Source organism: Macrobrachium nipponense, chromosome 17, assembly GCF_015104395.2.
Source record: "Macrobrachium nipponense isolate FS-2020 chromosome 17, ASM1510439v2, whole genome shotgun sequence".
In the NCBI taxonomy this organism is placed as follows: Eukaryota; Metazoa; Arthropoda; class Malacostraca; order Decapoda; family Palaemonidae; genus Macrobrachium; species Macrobrachium nipponense.
Window position 1 is genome coordinate 70093456 of NC_087210.1, and position 12500 is coordinate 70105955.

At 38.2% G+C, this 12500-nt stretch overlaps 1 protein-coding gene across 1 annotated transcript in view; it reads right to left on the reverse strand.

The window, feature by feature from the left end:
• LOC135196306 (C-type lectin domain family 12 member B-like) overlaps positions 1 to 12500 on the reverse strand; it is a 95403-nt gene that overhangs the window by 58193 nt on the left and 24710 nt on the right. Inside the window, exon 2 of the mRNA XM_064223013.1 lies at positions 8897 to 9411. Coding sequence (XP_064079083.1) covers positions 8897 to 9283 — 387 coding nt within the window. The 5' untranslated portion in view covers positions 9284 to 9411. The remainder of the gene's footprint in view (positions 1 to 8896; positions 9412 to 12500) is intronic.

The window sequence follows — 12500 nt, forward strand, 5'->3', positions numbered from 1 at the left end:
TGATAAACTTACAAACACATTTAGCCTGCGGCAAACACCTGTTAGACAGTTCCTCTGGTGGAAATGGCCTTATGGTGAGCTCGACAGAAAACATTCGAAATCTGCCTTCATATATCTCTTGATAAGTTATCACTTATTCACTCACTTGTACCAATCCTTAAAGGCATTGGTTCGAACCCCTGTCAGGTTAGGTTCTAATAAGATATATAAATCCTTTTGGATGTTAGTTATATTTCAAGCTCTTTGACTCTAAGCTGTCTGGAGTCACGTTATGTAAATGCAATTGTTTACATATGTTTATATATGTGTACGTATCTCGTTATTTTTAGCTACTCCCAGTTATAATATATATATATATATATATATATATATATATATATATATATATAGAGAGAGAGAGAGAGAGAGAGAGAGAGAGAGAGAGAGAGAGAGAGAGAGAGAGGTATGTTTGTTTAAACGATTGTGTATTTAAGAAAAACTTGTATTTCGATAGTGTAAGATTTGGATTACTCAAAAGAAGAGTTCTAAGAAGAAAATCTCATTAACGCAAAGTCTTGTGTTGTCGGAAATGTCAAGTTCACATTCAAGGAAAAGACTTTATTGTAGTAAAGTATTTTCCTTGAAAGTGAACTTAACTTTCGTCCAGTCGTCTTGCGCACGATTACAAAAACATCCAGTTGTCCCGCTGTCTGTCCTTATTTCGAAATGCAGACGCACTCAAATTTATACCAATAAACGCGCAAAGCACACTTGATCTCCGAAAGCCCGACTTTTGACCGAGATAAAACTGTCAAGTGTAAACAAATATAGCGGAGCGACCGACCGTAAATGTCACATAAAGTCGGGCCGTAAACGCGCTCGAGGTATTATGCGCCGCTCCTGCATCATGTCTGTGGCTGGGAAGACACCTCCCAGCTGCCGTTTTCACAATCCCTGCGTGTCCCGACCCACTGACCCTGTGCCTAGCCTGAACTTGGTAGAGGAGGAGGATGAGATCGTTGTTGTGATAGGACGTGAAATAAGGTCAGCGTTTTTCCTTTATTGCCCCAGTTTATGTGTTGTAGAGGATTAATGGTTTTCTTTCACGAGATGTAGAAACAGATAGTTAACTGGCCGGTTTTTGTGGTGTGGAATTACAATGTAAGAGGTGTCTTTGATAGCTTTTTGTTGTGGGGGGGAGGGGGCGGTCGGTTATGGATGCTAATTTCTCCTCTTTTAATTTTGCTTTTCTTAAGTTAAATAATGCACTTGCCGTCAGTCTTTTCGAGGTCGTTTTGATATCAAAAGAAGCAGGAAAAAAAAATAATCAACGTTTTATTCATAGTTACCCTCGAGGGAGCTTTTGAAGACTAGAATACTTCTCGCAAAGATTAGAATTATTGGGATTTATTTGATCCCAACATTACAGTTTTGGATGAAAATCTTTGTATAATTCTGGATTTCTGAAGATAATCATCTGGGATATCTAAACTGTTGACAAAAATTTTAAATCCCTAATTTTGGCTGCAGTTATTTATTGTAACATTATCTTTGAGTGCTAGTCTGTTATAATTAATTTTGCTATTGCATGTGAGATTTGTATTTTTGAGTACTAGTCCGTTATAATTAATTTGCTAATGCATGTGAAATTTTTGAGGTTTCTACAATGTTTTTGTTGAAAGTCATGTAGAATATTGCATATTGAAATAGTAGGGTTCAGCCTTGCACTTTAGAAGTTTGTATATTTTTACTACTTAGACTCGTTTTATTTAATTGTATTATTTTTCCATTTTAGCTTTTTTCGTCAATATGTCAAATCTTGAAAATACTGAAATCGAAAAAAATAATTCAGTTATTAGTGAAAATAGTGCTGCATTTTAGAACCTCATGAAAACCTCACTATTAGCACTCGGAGTGGGTGACACGTAGTACTAGGAGGTTCTATTAGAAAAGAAATTGTAAAAACTGACAAATACAAAACTGTGGCTAGAAAAAAAATCTTGGCATTATCTTGCTGTATGTGATAACGTTAACGTGATATCAGCCATATTCTTCACTGCGGCACAGCACTTTATGGTAATGAGAATACAACCAAGTTGCGTTTGATTGGCGATCTCGTCAAGTCGAGATTTTGGCGCGAAATCGAAGCGTACCGTTTGAAATTTCAAATCGCTTGTATTGATTGATTTCAAGTCATCAGGCGACATCTTAGATATTGTTTATATTAGGATTTTAAGTAACAAATAAATTAGAAAATTTTATTACTTCATTTAATGTTAATTCTGTCTGACATCCATGGTTTTATGTGCGTTAGGGTTGTTGGGTTGGTTTCTTCCTATCTAGATCGCAGTATTTATGTATTATGACCTCTTGAGTTTTACGAGATGTTTGCTCATGCATGTTGATGTGAGGATTTCACACGAGAGGCGTTATAACGAGGATCAGACGATCTCGGATTGCATTACTAATATTATTATTATCGTTACGTGAAATCTGTGATAAGGATCTGCCCCACTTTTCAGGTGGGATTGGATTGTTCTTGTTGCAGTGTTCTCTCTCAGTCGGTCTGGAAACTTCTTATGCCAGCTTCACATATTCTCTCTCTCTCTCTCTCTCTCTCTCTCTCTCTCTCTCTCTCTCTCTCTGTATGTTTTTGTTCTAAGTGTGTCCTTATCCTATAGATTGATAGGTTAGCCTCCAGATTTTTTTAAGTGCGTTTGTGTTCAAATATGTTGTCTAGTTTTTACTATTTTGTTTCCAAGTGTTCTTAACAATTCTATCTTTATTTATTCTGTTTTATCAGCTTTCTTCGGCCGCTTTTTAAAAGAAATTCATGATTATAGCGTTTTTAATTCATTTATACTGATATATTGTATTTTATGATTGTAGATATCCCCGATGATGTGATTACGAATCACGAAACGTTGGAATAAATGGTTACTGTATCATCTGCCTCTGTATTGGTGCCCATGATCCAGATGCGAATGTATATGTATTTATGTGTGCACGTATATGCATATATATATATATATATATATATATATATATATACATATATATATATATATATATATATATATAATATATGCACATACATACACACATACATATATGTGTAATTGTACGCGCACATTTTGTTTGTTTGTGTGTGTGTGTCTTTATCTCTCGTCATGATATTTATACTCTCGGCTTGCTTGTTGCAATTGGATCCCGCCATGCAAGAGGTCCGATAATTGTGGTTCCCTTTGATATTTGCTTTACCCCGGGGTTATAAATGATAAGAAGAAGCATTAGACGTGGGACTCCGGGGTTTGTTGCAGACGACTAGGAATTCAGGAATGGCGTCTGTGGATATTTCTGCCTATATCTGTTAATTTTCTTTTTCTTCTTTTTCTTTTCTTTCTTCTTCTTCTTCGTAGAGCAAATGAGAATAAATTCGTTGCATGAAGTAAGCTGAAAGACATTTCAAGAACTAGCATATATTACCCATTAAACTCAGTTCGTTCCTGTTGAGAGTGGACACGATAACTCTTCCAATCAACTGACAGTGAAAGGTTTGATAGGTGCAACAGGAGGAAAACCTCAAAGCTGTTGCACTATCAATCAACTGTTAGGAGAGGCTGGAAAGTAAGGCGGAAGAAAGAGAATACGAAAGGAGGTACAGTAAAAAGAATGAAAAGGGATGCAGCCAGGGGCCGAAGGCACGCTGCAAAGAACCCTATGTAATGACTACAGTGTACCGCATGAGGTGCACTGACGGCTCTACCCCCCAACGGAGGGAAGGAAAATTGTAGCCTCCCTATGAAGGGGTACAGTTTCATGTATCCTTTTCACGTCAGAGAACTGTAACGGACATAGCATGGAACTAGAGCAGATAATTATTCCAGTACAAATAATAGAACATATGAAAAACAGAGCTGAACGTGACCTCCTGAAAAGCGCCCTTATCCTCCCGAGCTTGTTGAACGCGACCTCCGGTTTGTGTGAGACGGGAGAAGTGCCCTTATCTGTTCCTGAAGACATGTTTGACGTCGGCAAATAACTTGATTGATCGGATTACTTCACTTTGGCACGGCCACGCATCGGAAGCTTATACAAGCTGCCTTAAGAGTGGGGGAAGTGACTGATGTTGTTAGGGAGTCGATAAGAGGGACGATAACTTCTGGAGGAGATGTTGAAGCCAGAAAGTTTTCCTTGAGTTCCTCACTAAAATAGCTGTTCGTTTCTAACGTGAAGGTAAGCGCTTCTGTGGCGTGGTCGGTATGGTGTAGGCGTGCCCACCTTGGTGGCCGCGAGTTCGATTCTCGGGCATTCCATTGAGGAGTGAGAGATGTGTATTTCTGGTGATAGAAGTTCACTCTTGACGTGGGTCGGAGGTCACGCAAAGCCGTTGGTCCCGTTGCTGAATAACCACTGGTTCCATGCGACGTAAAAACACCATACAAACAAACTAACGTGAAGGTGAACTGTATGGTGACTCGTTTGGATGGCACGCTGAATTTGCCCTTTTAAGATCTCTGTAGCGATATTCTCAAATTTGAAAGTCGAAGGATCGAGCCAAAGTTAAAGTAAAAAAAAATTAATAAATATCAAGAAATAAAACCTTTGACTTGATGACAGAATTGAGAGACTCCCGTCTATCATTTTTACACGTTTTGTATAGAAAGACTGTATATGATTTTAGACAATGGAAGGAGGATTTGGCATCAGATATTGTTTTCCTAGTATTCAACGAGACTGTCCTAATTGTTGATTGAAATTGTGGCTGGGCGTTCCTTGACATTTGCATTTAATGAACTGTCTGAATTGTCATCCTTGTTTTTTTATTATTATTTTTTGTGTCATATTTATGTGAAGTAGCTGGGATTTTTTCGTATTTGTGTAAAGTAGCTGAGATTATTTCATTTGACAGTAAGATATTCTGTTGCAATCCCCTATATCCTCTGTGTCAAGAGGGATTAGTGCCCTTAATACTTGCATACAAAGGAGTAATGTATACTGTATCCGCCGGACCGAGTTTTCGGTATCGTGTCTTGGCAAACTATAGATCAGCGGGGCCTTCGATTTCCTAATGTAGGCTGCCTGAGCACATAAATGAAACTGTCAGGATCGTTGGACGCATAATTATTGTTTCGTGTCACGTTTGAACATTACCCGCTTGTTTTCAATGATCCATGACAGAAGAATGTTAACTTAATTAAACCCTTGTTTCCAGAACCCCAGTAACGTCAATTGGAGGTGCAATTTAAATAAATTGTTCGTTTATTTTTTCCACAACCGAGAAGGAACTGGAGTTTCCTTTTATTCTCTTCTTTATCAGGACAACTTTCTACTCCTCCAGCTTCCTGAAGAAATGAATTTTTTACGGGTACCTAGCATTTTTCTTGAAGTTATTATGGTGAATGATCTTACAGCTTCACGAGAGGAAAAAGTAGTTATTTTATGATTTACATCATTCATAGTTGTTTTATCAGCTCTTTAGGAGCCACTTTCTCATATCATGCAGTCTATCTGATGCGTCAGATGCCTTGTGAATGTTGTATTTGATTCATATGGCAGCTTCTCGAATCGATCATGACCTTTTGATTATTAGTGTTTTATTTAGTTTCCTTGGACAAGAATATATCTTTTTTATTTCATACCATTTGGCTTCACCGTTTACTTCGTTGTGAAGTCGTCGTCGTTAGGTTAAGCCAGCTTTTTACTGGCACGGGCTCTTGCTTCACAGCAGGCCGTAAATTTTGTGAAGTCGTGCCAGAGAACGTCTCCTGAGGCAGGCGCTGCTGCTGCTGCTGCTGCCGCAGCAAGTCTGCAGTCTTTTCGGCTGAGAAGGGATCCGAGATTGGGTGGAGAGGCCGTTTGATGGATACGCACACACTCCATATCCTGACAGATTCAAGTACGAGGGCGAAGCCGGGGACGAGTGGCCTGGATATAATGATATAAATGGCTGGACCCTCCTTGAGCGCGGGATAAATGACAGGTAAGATTAGAGATTGGGTGTCGCCGATCATTGCCTGAGTGGGTCCAAAAGGGGATTAAGGAAGAGAGGCGGATTCTTGGAAAGGTGACGCGGGGCCTCAGAAGAGAGAGGGAAGGGAAGAACGAAAGAATTCAGGTGTTATGAGATAAGGCGAAATAAGAGAATAGTTTATTTGTCAAAATAAAATTTGGAGTAACGATGAACTTCGGTGTAGTAACTCTACTCATTTAGAAAGGCATATGGTTATAAAAATCAGTGTGGCGAGAAAATGGCATCCAGATGAAGTATCAGAACTTTCCTGAATAAGGTATCACGTACAAAGGAGAGAAATTATATAAGAAAATCTGAATTTGAAAATAACGTAGCCTCAGCTTTGGTTACTAAGGTAAAAGTCTTCTATATTTGGATCTAGACAACTGCTATTATTGGTTAATGATGGGAACTTATAGCCTGTCGACTTTGTTAGACCTCTGAGGCCAAAACGGCTTCTATAGACTTTCTCTCTTTCTTATTCCTGTCATTCGGACTTGTCACTTAGTTTGCTTCTCTTTCAAGGGCAATGAAAATATGCTAGAAACCCTACTTAGATTTTTTCAGAAATATTTGCCAAAAGTTACCAGGGGTCTTTTCACCCCAACTTTGGTGCAGTTTAGCGTTTTTGCTTTGTAGGTAGCATTTGTCCAAATAAGCCAAAATTACGCAATACTCTGCCTTTCCCAAATGATAAAGTGCTGATTGCAGCACTTTCGGGCCACTCTCCATGCATCTAGTGCTATCCAGGGTTGCAGAAAAGTTCATCTTTATACACATAAGTAACTTGAATCTTTTCACTCGCTTCCTGATAGTCACTGTGCTTCAAGGTACTTGAGATGCCAAGTTTGATCTGACTAGTCAATCGAGGACAACCTTGACAATGGAAATGAGTCTGGACTTGAGCAAATTGATTTTAGTGCTTGTTTTGATTTGATGGACCATTAATCTCTAATATGTAAACTTTGTAAACGTGGGTGTAGGAGACTATGTTCTTGACGCATTGGCTGTTTATGAAGTGATCTGAAATCAATAGTTATCGTTGACGATTTTTTTTAAAAACTGGCATCATTCACTTATTCATAATTTATCATACTATCTTATATATTCCATTACCATTAGGGCACTGAATAATCCTGATGGGTTCTGGCGCTTGGTCCTCAAGACCTAAATTTCATAATCAATCAAGCAATCGTTGACGTTTTAAGGAATTTCAGACTTATTTTGTCTGGCGTTCCACAGGGCAGTGTTGTTAGACCTTTTTTTATTTATTTTTTTAATCAGGTTTTCCACTCGTATGTGGTTGATTTAGAAAACAAGACAGAAAATCTCAAGGGATGTTTATAATGCCTTTCTTGCAGTTGTATCCCCAAGCAAACGAGAAAATGATCAAGTTGATGCTGCTACCTTTAGCAAAGATCTGGAAACGATCAATAAGTGGATCATGATTCTGAAACTTCAGCAAAATTAAAGGCTGTATTCGTCAGCCTTGCTAAGGACGCCCACTCTGAGAATTTACATTTGCGTAAGTAACAGTGCATTTGATTAGCCTATATTTGGCAAAAATTTGTGCTACGTTTGACCTTAAGTTTTCTATGTCACAGTACGTAAAAACATGTGTCACTTTACGACCTGAAACTTTTATTGTTCGTAAAGCTTCCTATATTAACGGATGTGATAGCATTGGTGCTTCACTCTTCCAGACTTTTGTTTGACTCTTGACTGGAAACTTTTCCTTCCGAATGTCCGTATGTCCCCAGATTCTTTGTTTTGGAAAAGATCGGCTTCTTTGTTTTGGAAAAGATCGAATTCTTTGTCTTGGAAAAGATCGGTTTCTTTGTTTTTGGAAAAGATCGGTTTAGGATTCTTTGTTTTTGGAAAAGATTGGATTCTTTGTCTTGGAAAAGATCGCTTGTAGTGTTGGCTTCCATATCCCCAACACTGGAAATTTTGATTTTGACCATGGTCGGAATGAATCCAACTTCCTAAGTACAATTTCTGTTTGGAAATTCCATTAGTGCATTTTATTTGTATTCCAAGACTTTGTATAGTTTTTGATGTGTCCAATCTGTATTTATTTTTTAAATACATATGTCTATTTCTTTTAACGTCAAGCAGTTTCCCTCCAACAAGGAATTGATTCTAGAGGGAAAAAAGTACAAAATAGTCATTGCCTCAATCATATTTTCATCGCAAAATTATGGATGAACTTTTTCGCAGAAAACTTCCGTAATATTAACCTTAATATGCTTCTACGCAGAAGGCTCCACAATATCCTTTCCATCCTTCTCGTTGAGAGGAAGGCGCTTCTGCCCTAAACCTCATTTTTTCCATCCATCTAATACTGTCTAGTTTTTCCTCTTCCCCTCCCCACCCATAACAAATCTAACTTATAGTCTTTTCACCAACCTACTGTCTCCATTCTTTCCATATGACGAAACCATCCCTGAACACGCTAACCCTTTTGCAATGTCTGCAATGCCTATCCCACATACTACGCAAACTGTTCTTCTCAACATGTTCAACATGTTTCCTTTCATTCGCGTTCACCATCACCACGTTGGCTTCCATGGGCAGCCTAGGTCTCTCTCTCTCTCTCTCTCTCTCTCTTATTTATATATATATATATATATATATATATATATATATATATATATATCACAAACTTCGCTACCTTTTTTACTCACCTTTTCTCTCATTCCACGAATCAGCTACTTCCATCCTTTCACTATCCATAATAACATTTATTAGTTCATACACCATTTACTCTAGTATATTTATTAATTTATCAATTATTTATTTATTATTTTTGTTTCTGTTCGACATTTGGTAACGTAACAATTTTCTGAAACTTGAAGAACAGAGGAGGATATTAAGACCTTTGGCCAACTGAAGAGAACTCACCTTCAGCTTGTCGATCTCATCCTCGAGTTGAGAATCGACGGAGATCATCTTCTTGAGGGCCTCCTCCACGAAGGTCATCCTGCTGTACAAAGCCGAGTGATCCTTCTTCTGCATGAGGGCGTCGAATATCCTCCAGAGGGCGCGCGTGATCAGACGGTGCCCGTCGGACACGTGCATCGAGGGCACGGTTTCGTACCGCCTCACGTCATTCCGCACGGAGCTGCCGTAACGTTTGCCTTCGTTTAAGACGGCACTGTTCCTGATGACGTCACTGCCAGGCAGTGGCAGTGGTCTCGGCAGGTTCTTTTGCGCTACGGCTGACGTCACGGCGCACACCATGGCTAGCGTTATCGCGCATGTGCAAAGACACTTCGTTGTTGCCCGCATTTTTAATGATTAATGTCGATGGAAGTTCGTTAAGAATATTCCTTGTTTTTTTATATTATGCTTTCCAATTGAAGCTGAGTTTGGATTTGGATTAATTTCAGGAAATGTTCGAGTGAGTTGGCACAGTCCTGTAGGGAATAAGAATAAAGATTATTAGCAAAACTATTAAGCTTCAAAGTAATGATTATAATTATAATAAAAATAGCTAATTTTCCGTTTCATTTCAGTGCACTGAAATATTAACTTGCATTCTCATTAAAAGGAGTTTTTTTTTAGTTTTTTTTATATGTCATTCTGTAAACGGCTGACATCCTCATGGATGAGCGGATGCTTTTGTATACCTTTAGTTGACAAAGTTAAGTGAAAATGTAAATTGATCAAAATAAATCCGAGAGTATCATATTAACTAGTAATATTACCAAGAGACAAAGGAACGCCATTAGAAAAAGTATGTGAATTTTGACAAAACAACATGAACAACAACAACAACAACAACAGCAACAACAATAATAATAATAATAATAATAATAATAATAATAACTAATAACATGAAATATTTAGCTTTTTATAGCATTGGTAACTATTGTGTAACTGTACTTGGTTTTAACATTTTAAGTAAAATTTGAGCTTATAAAAAATGGAATGTGTTTGAGATTGTGTCTAAAATTTTGTGCATGTGCTTCAGTGGTTTGACTGAAAACACCAAGATATTCATTAATTTTTCTTTTTATTCTTTTTATGTTTTATTTTCACGTGATGATAGGGCTTTCTAATACGATACACAGTGGCGCCAGATTGGATTTAGTTACATGCTAATTTTTTTTTTTTTTTTTTTTTTTTTTTTTGCAGCTGAGAAACGTTAAAGAACAGTTTAAGCTTTTGACGTTGTATCTGTTTTTCAGAACAATTTCTCGAAAGTCATGAGTTCATGTAACGTTACCTTGAGTAATTCGTCTTTTTAGTCGTGTTTTCAAGAACATGTATTGGAGACAATTTTAGTTTTCTGTGAAAGTATTGAGATGCCCTTGTCTGTCCCTCCGCACTTTTTTCTGTCTGCCGTCAGATCTTAAAAACTAGTGAGACTAGAGGGCTGCAAATTGGGTTGTTGATCAATTACCCTCCAAACATCAAACACACCAAATTTCAGCCCTCTAGCATGAGTAGTTTTTATTTTATTCAAGGTTAAACTTAGCCATGATCGTGCTTCTGGCAGCGCTACAGGACAGGCCACCACCGGGCCGTGGCTGAAAGTTTCAAGGGTCACGGTTCATACAGTATTGTACGTTGCACGGAAAACTCGATTGCGCCGAAGAAGCTACAGCCATTATTTGCTTGCTTCATCTTGAAAACACTAGATGATAAAAGACTATAGATGGATTAAACAGGGAGAATGTAGTACATACATACGAGCCTTCCCTTTGCAAATGCCTATAGCAACGGTATCACATTGTTCATAAGAATCCCTTGAAATCACTACGTCCAATCACTGCAGGATGTAGCAAATGAAAACAACTCCCGTTTGATATCCTTCGCTTGCTGACCTTGTCTTGAGTAATTTCCTTTCATTAAGTCAACTCAGAGAGAGAGAGAGAGAGAGAGAGAGAGAGAGAGAGAGAGAGAGAGAGAGAGAGAGAGAGAGAGAGAAGGAAATGAGGAGAAGGAGGAAAGTGTGTGGGTGAGATGCTATCACAGATTGGCAGTAAAAACAAGAATCGTTGCTTTAATTAGACTGGTTTCATTCACTTGCTTCATTCTTACGGAGAAGAAGAAGAACTGGTGTTATCAATTATGTTTCTGATAACATGGCCTTCCTTTGGCAGTCAGCCAATTACTAAAATGCGCAGAACCGAGTGGTCCACGGGGATCATTAGGGGATGGATTTTAAATTCTCTCGAGCTGGATACGTGACGGAGTGTTAGAGAGTATATGGTTGTGTTCGTGTTAATAAATACAGCAATATTTATTGATAAATTATTGCTGATTTTATCAGAAATCGTATACGGGACCTCTTGGCTCTCGTTATATGCCTGGTCGGGTCCCTTACGACGCTCCTGATTGGCTATTGATAAGCCAATCGCAGGGCTGGAAACTCTCAGGATACGTTTAAAAGAGGTATCTCTCAGGATATGTGGAACGTAGACCCTACCCATGTGAACTCTCTCTCAAGAGAGAGTTTCCACCCTTGTGACTGGCTTATCAACAGCCAATCAGGAGCGTCGTAAGGGACGGGCCTAGACATCAAATGCACGGCTGATGTGAATCTACTATAGTTTCTGACAGCTTCCTGGAGCGGCAACTAGGTCACCGCGTGGGTGGAACTGACAGCACTTGTAAAAGTTCAATAGATATAATCACACGATGAGGATCACTTTCAGCGTCCTTAATGGCTAAACAAAGAACAGTCAGCGTTCTGTTCATCACGCAGAGCTGGGTTTTGATAGGACGGCAGTCGCTTTCTTTCGTGTTTCCGATTTATTGCCGTTTGGTTTTGGCAGATATTTTGTTTTTATTGAAAAAAATTTTAAAAGTATTTTTCCCGTATGAGTGACATTTGATGTAATATCTGCAAGCTTTTCGAATGGTTTTGTTTATCGATTGCTTCTTTTTTTTAATCCAAAATTTTTAGGGACTTCTAAAATTTCCTATTCCCTCCCTGCGTGCGTGTGTGTGTGTGTGTGTGTAGGCATTTGGCATACTGTTTTAAGTTTCCATAAAATAGAGCTGCAGAATAATTGCGGGTTGCATTTGACAAAAAAAAAAAAATAAATAAATAAACACACAAATTTTGAATATTTTGGTCTCTTAGATTCATAGACAGGTATTATAATATGAGATGTTATTATCGAAAGCAGTAGAAATAGTGAAATAGTAGAACAACCATTATAGCATCTAAATGCAGTCAGATTTGTACACATTGTGTATAGCAAGTGTTCTTGTTGTGCCAACGCTTGCTCTTGCATAGAGTAGTTAGTTACTTGTGTTCTGGTATCTTTAATTAACCCCTCTCATTACCACTGATAGTTGTAGTTAAGACCCGATAATTACACCTGACCTAATTATATATATGACCTAATTATATATATAATATATATATATATATATATTTATGTATGTGCGTGTGTTGTTTGTGTGTGTATGTGTGTGTGTGTGTGAGTGTAACTGAATCACGAAAGTTTGGAACCTGATAAATGCAATAAAGGACGTGAGTCGAAAGATC